General features: G+C 49.1%; 1 protein-coding gene across 1 annotated transcript in view; it reads left to right on the top strand.

The window, feature by feature from the left end:
* Positions 207-19,103, top strand: part of LARP1 (La ribonucleoprotein domain family member 1) — a 61,721-nt gene continuing 42,824 nt past the window's right edge. The window contains exon 1 of the mRNA XM_018050127.1: positions 207-958. Within this exon, the coding sequence (XP_017905616.1) occupies positions 520-958 (439 nt within the window). The 5' untranslated portion in view covers positions 207-519. The remainder of the gene's footprint in view (positions 959-19,103) is intronic.

Genomic DNA, 19,103 nt, shown 5'->3' with positions numbered 1-19,103 from the left:
CAGGGCCAGCCCCGGCGGGCGCGCCCCCGTTGCGCCGTCCCCTCCCCTTGCCCGCTGCGTCGCGAGGCGCGCGCCCGCCCGCCGCCTGCCGCGGATCGCGTGGTCAGCTCGGCTCGCCGCGCCTCTCCCCCGTCCGTCCATATTGCTGCAGCCCCCGTGCCGGGAAGCCCGGGCCGCCCCGGGGGCGGGGGGGAGGGAGGGACGGGACGAGAAGCCTGCCAGGCTCGGGGTGGGGGCCCCTTGCGAGGAACGGGCGGGGGGGGACGCGCGCCGAGGAGGCCTGGACCGCAGAGTGGGGGGCCTTCCTCCCCCCCCCGCCCCGCCAGCGGGCCTTGGATCTACGGCGGCTGCATCCGACCGGGAGGGGGGGCCGCGCCTAGCGTGAACCCCGACCCTTCTCCGCCGGGACTGGGGCCCAGCGCCCCGGAGGAAGGCGTCGCGGGCTCTCTGAGAGCCAAGTTCGAGGCGGGGGAGGCAGCCTCGGGCGCGCCCGGCTTCTCCGGGGGGGCGGGCGCGCAGATGGCCACTCAGGTGGAGCCGCTGCTGCCGGGGGGCGCCCCGCTCTTGCAGGCCGAAGATCACGGGGGTCTGGTGAGGAAGAAGCCGCTGCCGCCGCCCGAGGGCAAGGGCGAGCCCGGGGCGAACGACGTCGGAGGCGGGGAGCCGGACGGCGGCACCCGAAGACCTCGGCCGCCCTGCGCCAAGCAGCACAGGGAAGGCACCGGGCAGCTGGAGCGCGAGAGCCCGCGGCCGCCGCAGCCGCCCGGCGCCGAGGGCCTGGCCGTCAGCGACGGGGAGGAGGGCGGCGGCGGCGAGCCGGGCGCTGGCGGAGGAGCTGCTGGAGCCGCGGGCGCCGGGCGCCGAGACTTCGTGGAGGCCCCTCCGCCCAAGGTGAACCCGTGGACTAAGAACGCGCTGCCGCCGGTCCTGGCCACCGTGAACGGACAGTCTCCTCCAGGTGGGTCTCCGTTTGGTATTCCGGGACCGGGGGCCTCTTCCGGGGACATAGGCGTCCCCTCCCCCAGCGGCCTCCAGGGCCCGGGGGTCCGCCACAGTGGGTCGTGGTGACTCGGGTTTTTTTTTTTTTTTTTTTTCATTATCTCCTGGCTAATTCAGGTCGCCGTGCCCTGCCCCCCCCGCCTCCCCAGCACACTCGGGAACCTGCCCCTGCCGCAGGGCCCGGCCTCCAGGAGGCTACGGCCACCGCCTGGGCCGCAGCGGTTAGTGGGCAACGGCGTGGTCCCGGCCTATCTCGCGGGGAGAGGGGTGGGCGCTGGTTTCGGTGAAAGGGGCCCTCCCCCCCGCCCCCACCGCGTGTCTGTGTGAGAGACGGTTTCTTGCCTGAACCTTCCTCGGGAAGCCCCCTCCGTCCCCCCGCCCCGTGTTCCTCGTTTTGGTAGCGTTGCTATCGTCCCTGTGTTGTAAATGTTTAATGAGTATATGTCATAGGCAGCAAAACGCCCGGCGATGAGTGCATACCGACCACACAGATTCGGGATTTAAAAGTTAACAAGTTTGTTCTCGAGTAGATGGTGTTAGGCGGTAGAATGGCCGTGGGCGACGGCTCGAGGGGTCGGTTACGGGGAGAATGGGGAGAAGAGGAAACCCAAAGTGTCATTGAATTCGGTGCTTTCCCTCGCCTGATCCTGGGGACCTTCCGCCTTGTGAGGGAGCCGGATGGCGAGTGTGCGGGGCGTCCAGTGAGGGGAAATGTGAGGCGAGTAAGGGGGCATGCAGCGACTTGAGGGGCGTGTGGCGGCGGGGGAGGGAGTGGCCGGGCCAGGCCGGACGGGCGGGTGACAGTTGGGCGCCATGCGCCGCGCCGCCGGCCCGCGGGCTGCTCGCGGCCACTCGGCCTGGGCGTTCGGCGGTCGCCGCGTCGCTCCGGGCGGAAGGCGGGTGCGGGCGGCGCGGCCGGGAGTGTGCGTGTGCGCGGGTGTGAGTGCGCGTCCCCCCTTCCCGGCATTCCTCCGCAGCCGGGACAACGTGGTGCCTCCCCGCGCGGCTGGCGGCATGTGACCGCCGAGCGGCGCGCCCTCCCTCTCCCTCCTCGACTTCTTCGGGTCCTTTCGGACCCGGCCTCTCGGGGGAGGTGGGTGTGCGGGAAGTCCCCGCAGAGCCTTGTTGGTGGGGGAAGGAGGGTAAGGAATATGGAGTCTCCGCTAGGCCTTCCTTTGCCGAAAATAGATCGTCGCCTTTGGTGGGGGGCGCGCCCGCCCTGCTCCCTTTGCGGGCCCGTGGAGACACCCTGGGGCTGGATTCTTGGGTTCAGGATCTTCTTGCAGTGAGCCGGTATTAAAACCCAATTGGAGCTACTACGATGGCCTGTGGCCATAGCCCTACGGCTTTTTCAGAACTCCTCCCCTTCTGCTTGAGACTGACTGGTTTAAACCATCAAAATGGGGAAAGTTGAAAGGGCAGCTTAATGCTTTCACATTCAAGGGAATAGAATCCCTCGTAGTCCCAGGGAAACCAGAACACCGAATTCTGAAAATGGCATGTTGTAATTTTTATTTCTTTATAAGATTGCTTCATTTGGGGGAGGGGACCTTTGGCGTTTACTAATAGTACCTCAAACCGTGTTCTCTTCCTTTTGCCCTCCTCCCCTTCCCCCCCTTTTCCTTCCAGAACCCTCTTATGCAAAGGGCAGTGCTGAAATCTCCATTTTCTTGCAAATCTCTCCTGATCCACCCACGGAGGGAGGAAAAGCAATTTGAAGATACTCTTTGGTCCTTCCCCCCTCTTTAAACTCAGGGTATAATCATCCGGAGGAGAGAGCACTCCTCAGAAGTTTAAATGGGGCTACTCACTCTGGCTGCTGCTGCTCTGCTAATGGTGAACCTGCGTTGTGGGTTTTAAATCAGCCATGACATCAGGTGGTGTTGGATATCTGAGCTGGCATTTTGTGCAAGTCTAGGGGCCCTTGGTAGGGTGCGTCACCGGGGTTATTGATCGTGGGAAGAAGACAGCTTGGCTGGCATCTCGCCTTTACCTCTGAATAGAAAAGCCAACTTGCTTTAAGTGCCCAAAGCAAAATTCTAAGTCCAGTAGACTTACTCTGTTCTTGTTAGGCGAGGAAGTGTCTTGTCTGCTCGTTAGTATTGAACCTTCGGAATAGTCTTCGACAGACAAATCTGAATTAATCCAGTAGCTTCTCTGTTTAAGCCTGTTGTTAGGGCTTGAATGTTTTTTGAAGGGGAATTTTGTGTTCAGGGTAGATAGTGGCCCTTTCTTTGAAATTTACATGGATCACTAAGGCCCTTTTCCAGCCCTGATTTTATTTGGACAAGTTTAAATGTGACACCAGTGGAGTGGCAGTGTGGTCTTGGGGAAATTTTGTGTTCTGTGATGCATATGTTTTTGGTGCCTCCTAAGTAAGCCAAAAGCTTTCCAAAGCTTTCTGCAAACGCCTATTTTTAGCTCTCCTTTTGGCTCAGATGCTAGTATTTTAGTTCTTTAAGAGACACACTCAGTAACTAGTAATAAAAAATGTTTTGTGATATCCCCCCTTTCTTGCGGGGCTCTCTGTTCTGGTTTAAGTGTCTGTCTTAGTGGTTTTAAGTCTTGGGATTTGCATTTTGGCTTTTTGTATTTCTCTCCCTTAGAATGTTTTGAAAACATTAAAATTTCTTTTCCTTATTCTAGCCACAACTCTTTAAGTATGAGAGAGGCAGGATGTCTCATTTACAAGAAGAAATGAGGGACTTCTGTGATGGTTAAGACTCCCCACTCTCAGTGGAGGGGGCCCAGGTTCAATCCCTGGTCAGGGAACTAGATCCCATGTGCTGCAGCAAAGATCCTGTGTGTGGCAACGATGACCTAGCACAGCCGAATTTTTTTTTTTTTTTTTAATGAAGAAGATAGCAAAGGTTCTGATGTCAAAACTTGTGTTCTAATGCCAGTTGCTTAGCTGTGCTTCATTGGACAAGATAATTTAACCATTCTGTGCCTCAGCTTCCTCGTTATATTCTAGAAATAAAGTAATTTATCTGCCTCGAGCATTGTGAGCATTCACTGTGATGGTACGTGTCAAGTATTTAGTCTGGTGCCTGGCATGTGTTTGCTGTTGTACTGTGGAAGACTAAAACTTTGGGATTTCCTGGGCCTTGTTCTGGGTTTCCGTTTTCTCCACCTGTAAAATTCAGGGGGTTGGAGAATGGTGTATTTTCCTTTTCTGGTATTTTATCAGTACTCCCTGAAATATATGGGATCTGTCTCCTTAAAAGTAGACCTTTGCTTCTCCACAGACATGAAGGACATAGTATGGATAATCTTAAATGGGATGATTCAAACAATTGCCTACTTTTACTTTGGAATGTGTTGCAACAAATGTTTTTAAAATAAGTTTTAGTTTATCTGCCTTTCGTAAAAATTAGCTTTTGACAGAGTGTGCATGTGCTCTTTAGGGCTGTGGGCAAAGCCGAGTCTAACTGAACTAAACATTTGCTGTGTTAAAAGCTTTTTAAAAGTTGCTGTGGCTGGTATACATGTAGTAGGTAGAGACTTGAGAGTGCATTATCCCCACAAACTTCCAGCACCCCTAGCAGGGAATAAGTGGGTGGATTGTGTGACACTTCTGTGATCTTTTTCTTCATTTCTCTTTAAAGGAAAGTTGGCGTCAGGGTCTGAGACTTGCACATTTATATTCTGGGTATCATTTTTTTTTTTTTTTCCTATGTCCCTTTGAAGTACAGCTAACTGGTGGCATGAAACAAAAAAGGATTATAATCCCAGCTAACCCATGGCCAACCCCAGGAATCTTGTGCCACACTGAACTGGCCCCAAATAAACCTCCACTCGAAGTCTCCATGTCCTTCCTGCGTTTGGGCCCTTTCCCATCTTCCTTCCCCACCAGTCCCACAGCTGGTGAGCTAGGTGGGGCACTGGCAGGGATCTAGGGTGTCAGTCAGTCTTCACTGCATGAAGACCTCATGTGTCAGAGCTACTTCAGACCCTGGCTCCTTGGAATTACACAGTCTGTAATTTTGAGTCCCAACTTGGTTCCTAACTTCCTGTTCAGTCTTGGGTAAATAACTCAGCTTCTCTAAGCCATTGTTCCTTCATCCTCAAAACGGGAATAGTGATAGTAACTGATTCATAAATATTTAGTGTGATACTTAGCTTAATGTCAAGTACAGAGCATCTGATAAGTGCTAGCTGTAATAAATCATAACCATTATTAGAGGTGTTCATTTTGCTTGTAATTCTGCTTGTGTCCAACTTTGTGGGCGTTAGCAACCCCCATACTCTCTCTGAGCTTGTGTTTCTTCATCTGTAAAATAAGGGAATTGGAATAGGTCTAAATGTCTTTAGTATTTTTACTATCAAAAGCACTTTTTCTCTGATAAACCCCTTCCCCACAAAAGAAACCAAAGTAGAGCTTTTTGATTTGTTTTTAATTGAGATATACTTGGTTTATAATGTTTATGTAATTTTCGGGTATATAGCAGTGATTCACAATTTTTACAAAGCAGAGCTTTTTATATGTGTATGTTTGTATCTGCAATTGTGGTTAAGAAGTTCAGTTTTGAATCCAAGTTCTGTGAAGGCTGGAGAGACACTTTTGTGGCTTTAGGAACCTAAGCCAGTTGCTTGGAGGTGTATATCGGAGCAGCCTGTGTAGCAGCCAGGCATTAGGTGCCTTACAGTGAATGTGATAATAGAAAGTACACAGTGCTGTCTGTAAAAATTGTGTCTGCCAAATAAAAATTGAACCCACGTCTAACAGAATCATACATCTGTGAGGATAGAAGAATACGTTGATGGACCATGAGGTAGCAGTTAATTCAGTTTTTGAACGTGAGAAACTACAGGACAGATTATTTTGTTAGCAAATAAGTGGCGTTAAAAAAATACAGCAAGAACTTCCCTGGTGGCACAGTGGATAAGACTCCCATCTACCAGTGCAGGGGCCACGGGTTCAGTCACTGGTCCAGGAAGAGTCCACGCACCATGGAGCAGCTGAGCCCGAGCGCTGCAACTCCTGAAGCCTGCGCACCGTGGAGCCTGGGCTCTGCAAGAGACACCTGTGCACTGCAGCTAGGGAGCAGCCGCTGCTCGCCGAAGCAAGAGAAAGGCCACTTGGAGCAACGGAGGCATAGCACAGCGTAGATAAATAAGTGAATAGAACAAGACTAGTGAGTGTAACAGAAACGGACTCATCGAGAATAAACTGGTGGTTCCCAGTGGGGAGAGGGGAGGAGGGAAGGGCAGCGTTGAGATGCGGGGTTAAGAGGTACAAGGTTAAGAGGTACAAACTATTACGTACAAAATAAGGCTACAAGGATGTCTTGTACAAACAAGGGGTATAAGCCAGTATTTTATAATAAGCATAGTGGAGTTGTTCAGTCGTATTGGAGAAGGAAATGGCAACCCACTCCAGTATTCTTGCCTGGAGAATCCCAGGGACAGAGGAGCCTAGTGGGCTGCTGTCTATGGGGTCGCACAGAGTCGGACATGACTGATGCGATTTAGCAGCAGCAGCAGCAGCAGTCGCTAAGTAGTGTATGACTCCTTGCGACCCCATGGACTGTAGTCCACAAGACTCCTCCTGGCCATAGGGTTTCCCAGGCAAGAATACTAGAGTGGGTTGCAGTTTCCTTCTCCAGGCGATTTTCCTGAACTAGGAACTAAACCACATCTCCTCCATTGGGAAGTGGGTTCTTTACTACTGAGCCATCAAGGAAGCCATAAATGGAGTGTAACTTAAAACTCATGACTTATATTTCACCTGCAACTTATTATATTATTGTACATTCGCTTCAATTAAAAAGTAAATAAGCATTTTTAAAAGAGGGAACTGTTATGGTTGAAGAGTTGAGACATCAGTCAGATGCCTTGTGTGGATCATGTTTGAATCCTGATTCAAACAAACAGGTTATACAAGAAGAAATTTTGAAAGTATAGATATTAGGAAATTATCTGTCAAGTGTAATAATGGCAGTATGGTTTTTTTTATTTGTTTTAAACTCCATAGCTAGTTATATTGTACACCTTTTGGTGAAGCACTGTTATGTTGGCCTTTATAAAGGAGGGCTTAAAGCTCTTTTCCTGTAGTTGAGACCACTTTCTGTTCTTGTAAAGAAAGCACACAATCGGGACACCCTCTGAAGGGGAGAAGGGAAGGAGGCCTTCCCCAGGAACCTGTCCCTTGATCTGGGCAGGGTGTTTGAGTTTTACACTCACTGGGAGATAACGCCTGCTGGGGAGGGAGAGGTGCTTTGGAGGTGGTCTGGGGCCCTGGGCAGGTAGGGGGTGGTCTCTGTAGATCTGAACTCTGAACCTCCCTGCGGGGCGGAGTCTCTTGGCTGACCCACTGCCTCTGCAGTGGGACTTAGGTGAGAGTAAGCATTTTAGAGCTGTTACTCAGCACTCTTTCCCTCCCAAAGGGAGGGAGAGGAGGCGGAGCAGTGGACCTGAAACCACAAAACCTCTCTAACATGGAGAGCTTGCAGGATGGGACTGCCCCTGTTTGCAAAATCCAAGACAACCTCGAAGCAGGTGATTAGGGTGTTGGGGCCTGCAAAGGGCTCCCAAACTTCCCTGGCTGGTCCGGAGTGATCTAAGGCAGTGGCCAGGAGAGGACAGCCTTACTTGCTAGAGGTTCATAAAAGAAAATGAATTTTGATACCTGGCTAATAAAAGGACGGGAAACAGGGTGAAGGGGCAGAGGGGTGGGTGATGGGATTTCAGTCAGAACACGACGGGACTAACCCTGTGCTGAGGCTGCCTGAGGGTCAGCTTGATACCTCGTTCTGGGGTGGCCCAGTTCATGACTTGAAATGTCCCTCACGGATGTAAGTGGTTTAGATGCCGGAAGATGCGTTCCAAAGCCAGGTTGAGTTGACCCTTGAACAATATGGGTTCATGCTGCATGGATCCACTTATGTAGATTTTTCTCAGTAAGTACTCTAGTCCTACCCTCTCTGCTGTTGCAGAACCGCAGATGAGAGCAGCAACAGATGCCTGGCACAGCCTATAAACTTATAAGTGGGTTTCTCACTGAGCTCGAGGTTGGTGCCCTGACCCCTGCGTTGTTTGGGGATCGACTGTGTATGTGTCAATAGTTTGTGGTAATTACCCATTCTGAGGGGTTATCCATGCCTTTGCTAAGTGAAGATTGATAATTTGGAGTTAGCCTAGGGTGTCTCCGGAGAAGGCAATGGCACCCCACTCCAGTACTCTTGCCTGGAAAATCCCATGGACAGAGGAGCCTGGTAGGCTGCAGTCCATGGGGTCTCTAAGAGCTGGACATGAGGAAAAACAGCACATTCTGATTGATATCCCATCACCCACCCCTTCGCCCCTTCACCCTGTTTCCCGTCCTTTTATTAGCCAGGTATCTAAAATTTATTTCCTTTTATGAACCTCTAGCAAGTAAGGCTGTCCTCTCGTGGCCACTGCCTTAGATCACTCCGGACCAGTGAAGTCGCTACTTCACTTTCACTTTTCACTTTCATGCATTGGAGAAGGAAATGGCAACCCACTCCAGTGTTCTTGCCTGGAGAATCCCAGGGACTGGGGAGCCTGGTGGGCTGCTGTCTGTGGGGTCGCACAGAGTCGGACATGACTGAAGTGACTTAGCAGCAGCAGCAGGGTGTCTCCATGAGGAATTTTCCCAGAATCAGAGGGACAGTCTTGATGAGCTCTTTTCCTCTGGCTGCATCTTTGGACTGACAAAGCCTTAGGTGTGAAAGGTAAGGAATGTGGGCTTTTATGATGAACTTTGTAAAACTGTCCACATAAATCTGACATAGAATGAGAAACTTCACCCACTTTAGTTTGAGGTGTTACTGGTAAACCCAGATGGAGCCTCTGTGTTCAGGGAACTTGGTATAACCCTCCATATTTGATGTGGTAACCACCTTCCCCTCTGGACATACATTCCAGCAACTCCAGATAGCCTTTTCTTTGCCTTGCCTTTAAATGAAGTCCCAAGGAACTGAATTCAATCCCATAGTTGCCGGGAGCCATCTCGACACATGGTCCACCGGAACCCTGTATGGTTTTAGTCTCCCTTTGACATACACTAGCTTATTGAAACTCTTGATAACCCCAAGATAAGTAATAGTGATATTGCAGTTATCCTTCGTAATCTTCTCAGCAGGCACTCTTTTTTAACCCTGCTTCACAGATGAGGAACGTGAGCCTCAGGAGAGGTTAATAAGCAACTGTCCTCATTGCTCAGACTAAAAACCTTGGGGTCATTCTTGCTACCTCTTTCTCTGTCACCTTATATCTAATTTACCAGGACATCCTTTTGGCTTCTAAAAACTGACCAAAGGTAAACAGGTAACTGAAGTGGGGCTAAAAAGAGCGCCTGCTGAGCAGATTACAGAGGATAATTGCAATATCACTATTACTTACTTTGGGGTTATCAGGAGTTTCAGTGAGCTAGTGTATGTGGAGAGGAGACCAGAACAGGTCAACTGTGACCAAAGGTGAATGTTTTTACCACCTCCTCGGCCGCCAGTCTGGTCCATATACCATTGCTTCTCACCTGGAAGGTTGCAGGAGCCTCTAACTGGTGTCCTGTCAACTCCTGCTTTAAGTCCTCTCACGGCTTCTATAGTGGAGTAAAAATTCAGAGTCCTTTGAGTATCTTCTTAAGCTGACTCCCTAGACTTGCCCTTGCCCTTGCCCTTGCCCTTGCCCTGACCTGAGCTCTGACTCCATCTTCACCACTTTCCCTCTCCAACGACGTGACTCTTTGCTTTTCCTGGAGCATGTTGTGCTCCAGGGCTTGTATTCTTCAGTGCTGTTCCCCCAGATAGCCACGTGGACCATGCCCTCACCTTCTTCCGGTTCCTGTTCCCTTCCCTGGGATGGAGAGGCCTGCCCCCACCACTCTGTATTAACCTGCAGACTGCATGCACCTTATGCTGTATCTCATCCCTCTTACCTGCTTCAGGTTTCTTTTTAGTTTTTATCGCTGTTGGATAAGGGTCTTTGGTATTTGACCGCTGCTTATTTCCAGCACCTAAACATGCCTGGCACAGAGTAGGCAGCTCAGTGAAGGTTTAATTAGTGAATGAATGGATGAATCTCATACTTTTAGCAGCATCATTTATATTTTGAGTCTGGCGCAGAGGATACCATAGTGAATAATAAAAATTTGTGTTGACAGAGAGCACACACATTCTCGATGCAGTATGGAAGATGCTGTGTAAGAAGACTGTGGGATTCTTTGGGAGTGCAGCAGGGGGCACCCCGCTCAGTCCAGGTCAGAGTAATTTTTCTGGAGAAAGCAGTGGCTAAACTGAAATGGGAAGGATAGGTAAGAGTTATCTGAGAAAAGACCTGAAAAGAGGACTCATTCTTGGTTGAGGAAAGGCCGAGAGGTTCAGGGAACTGAGTAGTTCTTGTGGCTGTGGTATAAATTCTGATTTTAACTGGAAGGCAGTGGAGAGCTTTAGAAGATTTTAAATGAGGGTCAGATTTTTGTTTTTGAAAGTTTGCTTTGGCCACGTGGGAGAACCTCTTAGGTTAAGAATAGGAGATTTGGGGTTTCCTGTCTCATCCTGTGGGGCAGGGTTCCCAGATTAGAAGAGAGCAGACTTCTGAGACATTCCTGAAGTGTAGGTGTAGGACAGTTACCGGTTGTCATCCTTCAAGGATGGGGAGCAACTCCAGTGTATCGGATTTCTCTGACCTTTCAGAAGGCCAGCTTAATTGGAATGCAGTTGCTGGTGACTGGCCTAGGCTGAGTCCACACTTGAGCCAAGAGCCCCATCTTACTTGCACTACTGCAGCTGTTTAGGCGGGAAGAGGAGGCAGTGGCCGTGGAAGTAGTGGCGGGGGGACAGGCTTCCATACAGGAGTCCCCACCTCCACCTGGGAAAAAACCCAGGGAACTTCCTGGGTCTGCATCTAGACTGTCTGCCACCAGCCTCTGTGCAGCTTGGCTTGGTGGGCTTTGCCACATATAAGCTACGGGCACAAGGTTTTCTTCCCATCAGAGCCACCTCCTTTCAGCTGAATTCGAGCCATTGTTACATCTGAGCTAACAGTGGGTTTGCATCTGCCCATAGGCAGTCTTAGTTTCTGAGAAGAGTGGGATTTTGAGAGCCAGGCTTACCCTGACTTGTGGCCAGTTATCAACTCTGTCCTTAATGCTCTGCACAAAGAGGCTTAGATGTCCTTATCTCCCTTTCAGAGGAGGAGTATTTACAGCTGGAAGGGACCCTAGAGGTCCTTGAACCTAAACCATTCGTTTACAGGGTAGCTACTTCCGGCCCAGAAAGGAAATAGAGTTACTCAAGGTCACAGTCAGTTCAGAGTACGGCTGAGACTTGAACCCACGTCTTTTTGCTTCTATTCCAGTTTTGTTTTCACTCCTCTGGAGGAAGAAGTAGAGCATTGACTTTGTAGTTATCCAGTTTGAGTTAAGCCCAATCACCTACTGAGTGAGTGCCCTCAGATAGATCGGTAACTTCTGGCTTCAGTAAGTGGAGTTATAACTGGAGTACCCGTGTCCTAGGATCACAGTGAGTGTGCACTGGGTGAAGGTGAGTGCTTAGCTGAAGCTTGGCAAATAACAAGTGGTGATCGCTCTGAGAGTGTTGACGGTTCCTCTTTTGAGGTCTTGAATTTGATCCAGGTCTTCACTTTGCTAACAGAAATCAAATGCAGAAGTCTTCTGTCTTCCTGGGTCCTCTCTACCCCTTTACCCTGCTGCTTGGTGCTGGGGATACACAGGAAGGCAGCCCATATCACTTAGAGCCAGCTCCCCCTACCTGCCCTAGGCTGGTACACAACTTCATAGTGGAGGGGAATTTGAGGAGTCCCTGGGGGCTATAATCCTGCCACGAGAAGCCCACATTGCGGCACTTGGGAGTGCCCTAGTGGTAGAATGTTGGTGAGAGGACAGCTCAGGTGCTTTGCAGTGAAACCCTCCCGCTCCATCTTCGGTATCTTTCTGCAGCTTTGAATTTGTTTGAGGGAGTGGAGGTCTCCTTGCTTTTCCTGTTCTTTATATATCTTTACAGTGATAGTGGCTCAGACGGTAAAGCATCTGTCTACAATGTGGGAGACCCAGGTTCCATCCCTGGGTCAGGAAGATCTGCTGGAGAGGGAAATGTCAATCCACTCCAGTACTATTGCTTGGAAAATCCCATGGACAGAGGAGCCTGGTAGGCTACAGTCCATGGGGTCGCAAAGAGTCGGACACGACTGAGTGACTTACTTACTTACTTAAAGTGATACGAGGAAGAGAGGCGAATTATGTGGATGGAATAACCTAGTTTGGGTTTTGTCCGCAGTGGAGCCGAGTGTAGGGGGCGGAGTTTGGCCATGGTGAGAGCCCCCTGGATGCTACTTCTGGGGAGTGGGAGAGAGACAGGAAATTAGGAACACAGGGAGGCAGCTGCTCACTGTGACGCATGCCTCTTACTGTGAGGAGGGGATGGTTGAGAAACTAGGATAATTTTTCCCAGACCATCAAAGCTTGGGGTGGGTGGCAGTGTGGTTGTTCTGAAGTACAGCATTTGAACAGACCTGCTTCAAGTCTGTTCCTCCTTCAAGTCTGGCCCTACAGGTAAAGTTCTGATGGCAGGTGGGAGGTGGAGGGTCAGTAGGTTTTGACTCTGGGCAAGTAGTAACTTTTAGCAGTGCTCTCAATGAATTTGGCTGCCACTGTAGGTCCTGGGTTCCTGTCGTGGTGATAGTACTTACAGAGTTTGGATGGCAGTTTGCTGTAGGGTTCTGCAGCTGTAAATTGGCAAAGTACTTTTCTAGATTGATTCATTCTGAAAATTTTTGAGAACTTGTTAGGTATCAGGCTCCAGAATTCAGGGGTAAACAAGACACAAAAGCCATGATGGGACTTTTGTCTTAAAAGGTAGAAGTTACAAATGTATATTCACTCTGCTTACCACCTCAGATCCAGTTCAGCCTCCTGACAGAGTTTGATCACCCTTCCATTTAAAAACAACTTAAGCATCTATCTGTGTTTTAAAATCAAGAAAATGTATCTGGGAACCTAGAGATTTTTTGGTTTTTCTTTTAAAACTTAAACTCTGGATATTAAAAAAAAAATGAATTGTCTACTTTAAATGAGTCAATAGCATGGAATGTGAATTATATCAATAAAATTGTTACGGAAAAAAATGAGAAGACCTGGCCACACTGAACCTCTGTTCCTTCCTTTATGACGCACACATCTAGCGGTGGGATCTAGCTTCCTTTAGTCTAGGACACCTGTGTGAGGCCTGTGGGCTCAGACTCTTGTGTATTTTATCATACAAAGGAGGGGGGCAGCAGTCTGTCCAACCCACAAGCTGAGGCATGTCCTTATTGGAGAATCAGAGAGGAGAGGGTGGGGAAGAGTTCACGGGCAGGAATTGCAGTCCTGGAGGGGGTCTCCTTATCCATCTTTCTGAGGAAGAGTGGATATAATGGGAGACAGGACACTCTGGGCATTTTGGCCTGAGGACCCAGGGCAGTAAGGGAAAGCTTTCTGAACGCTGAAGAGTTGGCTTGTCAAGGAAACACGGTTATGTTAGGCCCCGGTGAGACTTCACTCCCTTTCCAGCATCTGTGCTAACATTCTCCAAGGCCCCTTCTAGCTCAGATAACCTTTGGGTATGAGAGCAGCTAAAGCAGATGTTACTGCCTTAAGGGGAATGGGGAGGATGCTGGCTAGAGGCCTTGTGCCTGCCTGTTCTTGATCCTACTCTTCGGGCAGTGGAACTAAAGCTCACGGGAGCGCTAAATTCACTCTGGGGCAGCCGACATTGAAAAGAAGCTTCTCTGTGGCACTGGTGGGTGTGAGCCCTGTAGGATAGGGCAGGAGAATTAGGGACCAGCTTTCTAGTCCCAGAGATTTGACTCATGTGCTGAGACACCTTGGGTGGCTGACTGAACCTCTTTGGACTTCCTTTCTCTTTTCTGTAAATGAAAGTGGTCAAGCCAAAAGACTTTTCAAGGTCCTTTCCCACGGGATTAAGTTCTGTATATCAAACTGGAGGTTAGGTCTCTGGTTTGAGGAAGATTTTATCTGATGGGGATTGCTCTCCCCCCACATGACTGGACCAGCTTTAGAGTGTCATCCCCAAGATCTTGCCCAAGGCTGTGGGATTCTTCTGCTTAGGCATTCATCCTGCCCTAGGCTTTTGGGGAGTTCTGGATCAAGGTGAGTGCCCCCATCAGTGTGCACACAGTGATGGCTCATGCAGGAATGTTGTTGAGAAGATCCTGACGTACTGAACCTGGTTAGAAGGGGCAGTTGCTAAGACTCCCCTTCTGGCCCTGAGACTGAGCCTAGGCCTGGTGGAGGCCACAGTGCAAGTATCAACCAGTTCAGTGAAACAGTAAACCAGCCCATCTCCAGAGATTGTCTTTTTTTATTTAGTGTGTATGTGTGCGTGTGTGACACAATTAGCAGATATTTTACAGTAAGCAGGTGTGATTTTGAGAATCACATTAGACTGTGATTTCCTCCCATAGATATTTGGGAAGTTTTTACTCTCAGATCGTATATGTCTTCCTGACATATAGTGCCATTTCACTGTCATATGCCTATCCATAACCTTTACTCTGGAATTACGTCCTGGCAGATCAGATAAGCATCATATGCCGCTCATTTGCCACAGAGGGTTTCAAATATCCCCTTTTAATTCGTGACCCACCCTGGCGGCCTCTGGGCTTTCCTCAGAATATGAGCTCCTGCTCCACTTTCGCCTTGTTGCTCAGCACTGGGGCACCGCTGGCCCCTGAAAAGGGCGGGGGGAGTCCCGGAAAGGACACCTGGGAAGGGAGGCCTGAGCTCTCTTCCCCCTTTAATTTGGGGCAGTCGGGGGGGCCTGCCAAGGTGCATGGGCTAGAGGGGTGGGTAGGGAAAGAGCTTGTCTCTTTTTAAAAGAATTTTAAAGAGCCCAAATTGACACTGCAGCCTGGAACTATTAACTCTTTTAGGGGAGGGAGGTTTTGGCCACTTGGCATGCAGGATCTTAGTTCCCTGACCAGGGATTGAACCCGTGCCTTCTGCAGTGAAAGCACAGAAACCTAACCACTGGACCACCGGGAAAGTCCCCTCAGGAGAGTCTCTTGAGTATTCAGAGTATTCACGCTTGTCTAGAGAAGCGCTGGGACTTGAGCCTAACCTTTGTTTGTCTGGAAAGAACTAATTTGGCTGCCACCAAAGTGAAAATCGCTTATTTAAGAAATTTATTTCAGTAACCCAAGTGTTAGTTAGACCTTGGCAATATTGACAGAAATAAGACAGAAGAGGCCTGCACTCATAGTTTACATGCTAGTGGAGTGACGCTGTAAGCCAGCAGGGTAGTTCTAGTTATCTGTTAATGCCTCACAAATCACCCCAAAGCTTGGTAGCTTAAAAAAACAGCCCTGGAGAGACTTCCTTGGTGGTCCAGTGACTCTGCACTCCCATTTTGGGGGACCCAGGTTCAATCCCTGGTCAGGAAACTAGATCTCATATGCTGCAACTGAGAGTTTGCATGCTGCAACTAAAGATTCCACATGCTGCAAGGAAAATTAAGAGATGCCGCGTGCTGCAACCAAGACCCGGCACACCCAAGTAAATAAAAAAACAAAACAAAAAACAGCCCTGGATGCTGGTGTGCGTGTGACCTTGTGTGCCTCCTCTAAGAATGGAGATTCTCTTTCCGCCGGCCTTGTGGAATTTCTGAGATCAAACCCTACTGGCTTTCAAAGCCGGATTCTCTGTGGGCTCCTTCTGTCATTGCTGGACTCCCAGGCTGTGAAACCTGACGTGCGGCTCAGAACTTTCGCTCTTGTGATAGAGCTTCTGTGGTATAATAGTTATCCAGTTTGTGGGTCACCCACCCAGCAGGTATGGGATTTGATTTTGTCTCAATCGCACCCTTCCTGCTATCTCCTTGTGGCTTCTTTGTCTTTGGATGTAGAGTATCTTGTTGGTAGGTTCTACCAGTGACATTGTACAGGAGACAGGATCAAGACCATCCCCATGGAAAAGAAGTGCAAAAAAAAGCAAGATAGCTGTCTGAGGAGGCCTTACAAATAGCTGTGAAAAGAAGAGAAGCGAAAAGCAAAGGCGAAAAGGAAAGATATAAGCATCTGAATGCAGAGTTCCAGAGAATAGCAAGGAGAGATAAGAAAGCCTTCCTCAGTGATCAATACAAGGAAATACAGGGAAACAACAGAATGGGAAAGACTAGAGATCTCTTCAAGAAAATTAGAGATACCAAGGGAACATTTCATGCAAAGATGGGCTCGATAAAGGACAGAAATGGTCTGGACCTAACAGAAGCAGAAGATATTAAGAAGAGGTGGCAAGAATACATAGAAGAACTGTACAAAAACGATCTTCACAACCCAGATAATCACGATGGTGTGATCACTCACCTAGAGCCAGACATCCTGGAATGTGAAGTCAAGTGGGCCTTAGAAAGCATCACTATGAACAAAGCTAGTGGAGGTGATAGAATTCCAGTTGAGCTATTTCAAATCCTGAAAGATGATGCTATGAAAGTGCTGCACACAATATGCCAGCAAATTGGGAAAACTCAGCAGTGGCCACAGGACTGGAAAAGTTCAGTTTTTATTCCAATCCCAAAGAAAGGCAATGCCAAAGAATGCTCAAACTATCACACAATTGCACTCATCTCACAAACTAGTAAAGTAATGCTCAAATTTCTCCAAGCCAGGCTTCAGTAATACGTGAACTGTGAACTTCCAGATGTTCAAGCTGGTTTTAGAAAAGGCAGAGGAACCAGAGATTAAATTGCCAACATCTGCTGGATCATGGAAAAAGCAAGAGAGTTCCAGAAAGACATCTATTTCTGCGTTATTGACTATGCCAAAGCCTTTGACTGTGTGGATCACAATAAACTGTGGAAAATTCTGAAAGAGATGGGAACACCAGACCACCTGATCTGCCTCTTGAGAAACCTGTATGCAGGTCAGGAAGCAACAGTTAGAACTGGACATGGAACAGCAGACTGGTTCCAGATAGGAAAAGGAGTACGTCAAGGCTGCATATTGTCACCCTGCTTATTTAACTTCTATGCAGAGTACATCATGAGAAACGCTGGGCTGGAAGAAACACAAGCTGGAATCAAGATTGCCAGGAGAAATATCAATAACCTCAGATATGCAGATGACACCACCCTTGTGGCAGAAAGTGAAAAGGAACTAAAGAGCCTCTTGATGAAAGTGAAAGAGAGTGAAAAAGTTGGCTTAAAGCTCAACATTCAGAAAACGAAGATCATGGCATCTGGTCCCATCACTTCATGGGAAATAGATGGGGAAACAGTGGAAACAGTGTCAGACTTTATTGTTTTGGGCTCCAAAATCACTGCAGATGGTGACTGCAGCTGGGAAATTAAAAGACTCTTACTCCTTGGAAGGAAAGTTATGACCAACTTAGATAGCATATTCAAAAGCGGAGACATTACCTTGCCAACAAAGGTCTGTCTAGTCAAGGCTATGGTTCCAGTAGTCATGTATGGATGTGAGAGTTGGACTGTGAAGAAAGCTGAGTGCCAAAGAATTGATGCTTTTGAACTGTGGTGTTGGAGAAGACTCTTGAGAGTCCCTTGGACTGCAAGGGGATCCAACCAGTCCATCCTGAAGGAGATCAGTCCTGGGATTTCTTTGGAAGGAATGATGCTAAAGCTGAAACTCCAATACTTTGGCCACCTCATGCAAAGAGTTGACTCATTGGAAAAGCCCCTGATGCTGGGAGGGGTTGGGGGCAGGAGGAGAAGGGGACGACAGAGGATGAGATGGCTGGATGGCATCACCAACTCGATGGACATGAGTTTGAGTGAACTCTGGGAGTTGGTGATGGACAGGGAGGCCTGGCTTGCCTTGATTCATGGGGTCACAAAGAGTCGGACACGACTCAGTGACCAAACTGAACTGAATTGAGCAGGTTTTTTGTGTTGGTGGTGGTGGTTAAGCATTTGGTTGTGATTTTGGTGTTTTGGAGACCAAGACGAGGTCTCCACTGAAGATTAACTAACCTGTCACACTATGTATTTCTTTGATAGTGGTTGGACTGCACCTCACAGGCCTGCAGGGCCTCTGTTGCCCAGCTTCAAGACCTAAGAAAGAGCCTGGAGTCAGCAACAGTAGTCGGTGGTTTAATGCATGGAGGGAGCGTTCATGTCTGAAGCAAGATCCTGGAGCTACACCTCACCGTGTGGTGGATGACATGGCAGGGCACGTGGCCATCTTTCCTGGGGTGTTGGGAGGAATAGGGAAGCTACTAGTTGTATCAAGAACAGCCCTTTTATTCTGTGATTTCATGGGATAGGAGTTGAAAATGGCTCGCCCAGGCGATTCTTCTTTTCTACATGACAGTGATAGAGGTGGCAGGTCCTGGTCTGCAGGGCCCACCAGAGCTTCATTCAACATGTTTGCAACCTTGACAGGGTGATTAGAAGGCTGGGTTCATCTGGAACTGGAGTGCCTTCAGGTGTCCTCTCCACCACTGTGATTTTCCAAGTGGTAGGACTTGGTATCCATACACAGTGGCTTGGGGCTCTCAGGTCCTGGGCCCGAGCGCTGATACAGTGTCACTTTTGTCACACTGTGTTGGTAGAAGTCACAGATCCCTCTGTGAAGGAAGGGGAGGGGACATGGGTCCTGCTTTTCAGTGGGAGGAATGTCGGTTTGCTGCCATCTCTAGTACTACTTGGCAGTTTCTGATAGTGGTGAACGCTGTTAAAGAAACAGTAACTAAGAGAGAAGGATTTGGGATTGTGTGGGTGAGGGTAGCTTCAATCAGGGTGTCAGCAAATACCTCTAAGGGTGGGCCAAGATGGGATTGATAAGGAGCCTGCTGATGAGGAATATCAGGTGCTAGGTGGGGAATGAGTTTAGTGTTCTCTAAGGAACTGACCTGAGAGGCTTTTGGAGGCCAGCTTAGGAAGTTTGGGTGCTGTTCCGAAAGCAAGGAAGGAGGTGGCAGGAGCTGATTTCTCCATTCTGTGCAGAGTGGATTGAGGTGGGGCAGAAGGGCCAAGTTAGAAGCAGGGAAACCCCTGGAGAAACTGCTGCAGTCATCCAGAAAAGAGATGGAAAGGAAGAGATGATGGCATAGTGCCTTGGGCCATTTGACTAACTTAATGTCCTGTTCTTGCCTCCTCCAGACTAGG

The sequence above is a fragment of the Capra hircus genome, chromosome 7 (genome assembly GCF_001704415.2).
Source record: "Capra hircus breed San Clemente chromosome 7, ASM170441v1, whole genome shotgun sequence".
Lineage (NCBI taxonomy): Eukaryota > Metazoa > Chordata > Mammalia > Artiodactyla > Bovidae > Capra > Capra hircus.
Note: the sequence above shows the minus strand (reverse complement) of the source record. Positions and strands in the feature narration are given on the sequence as shown.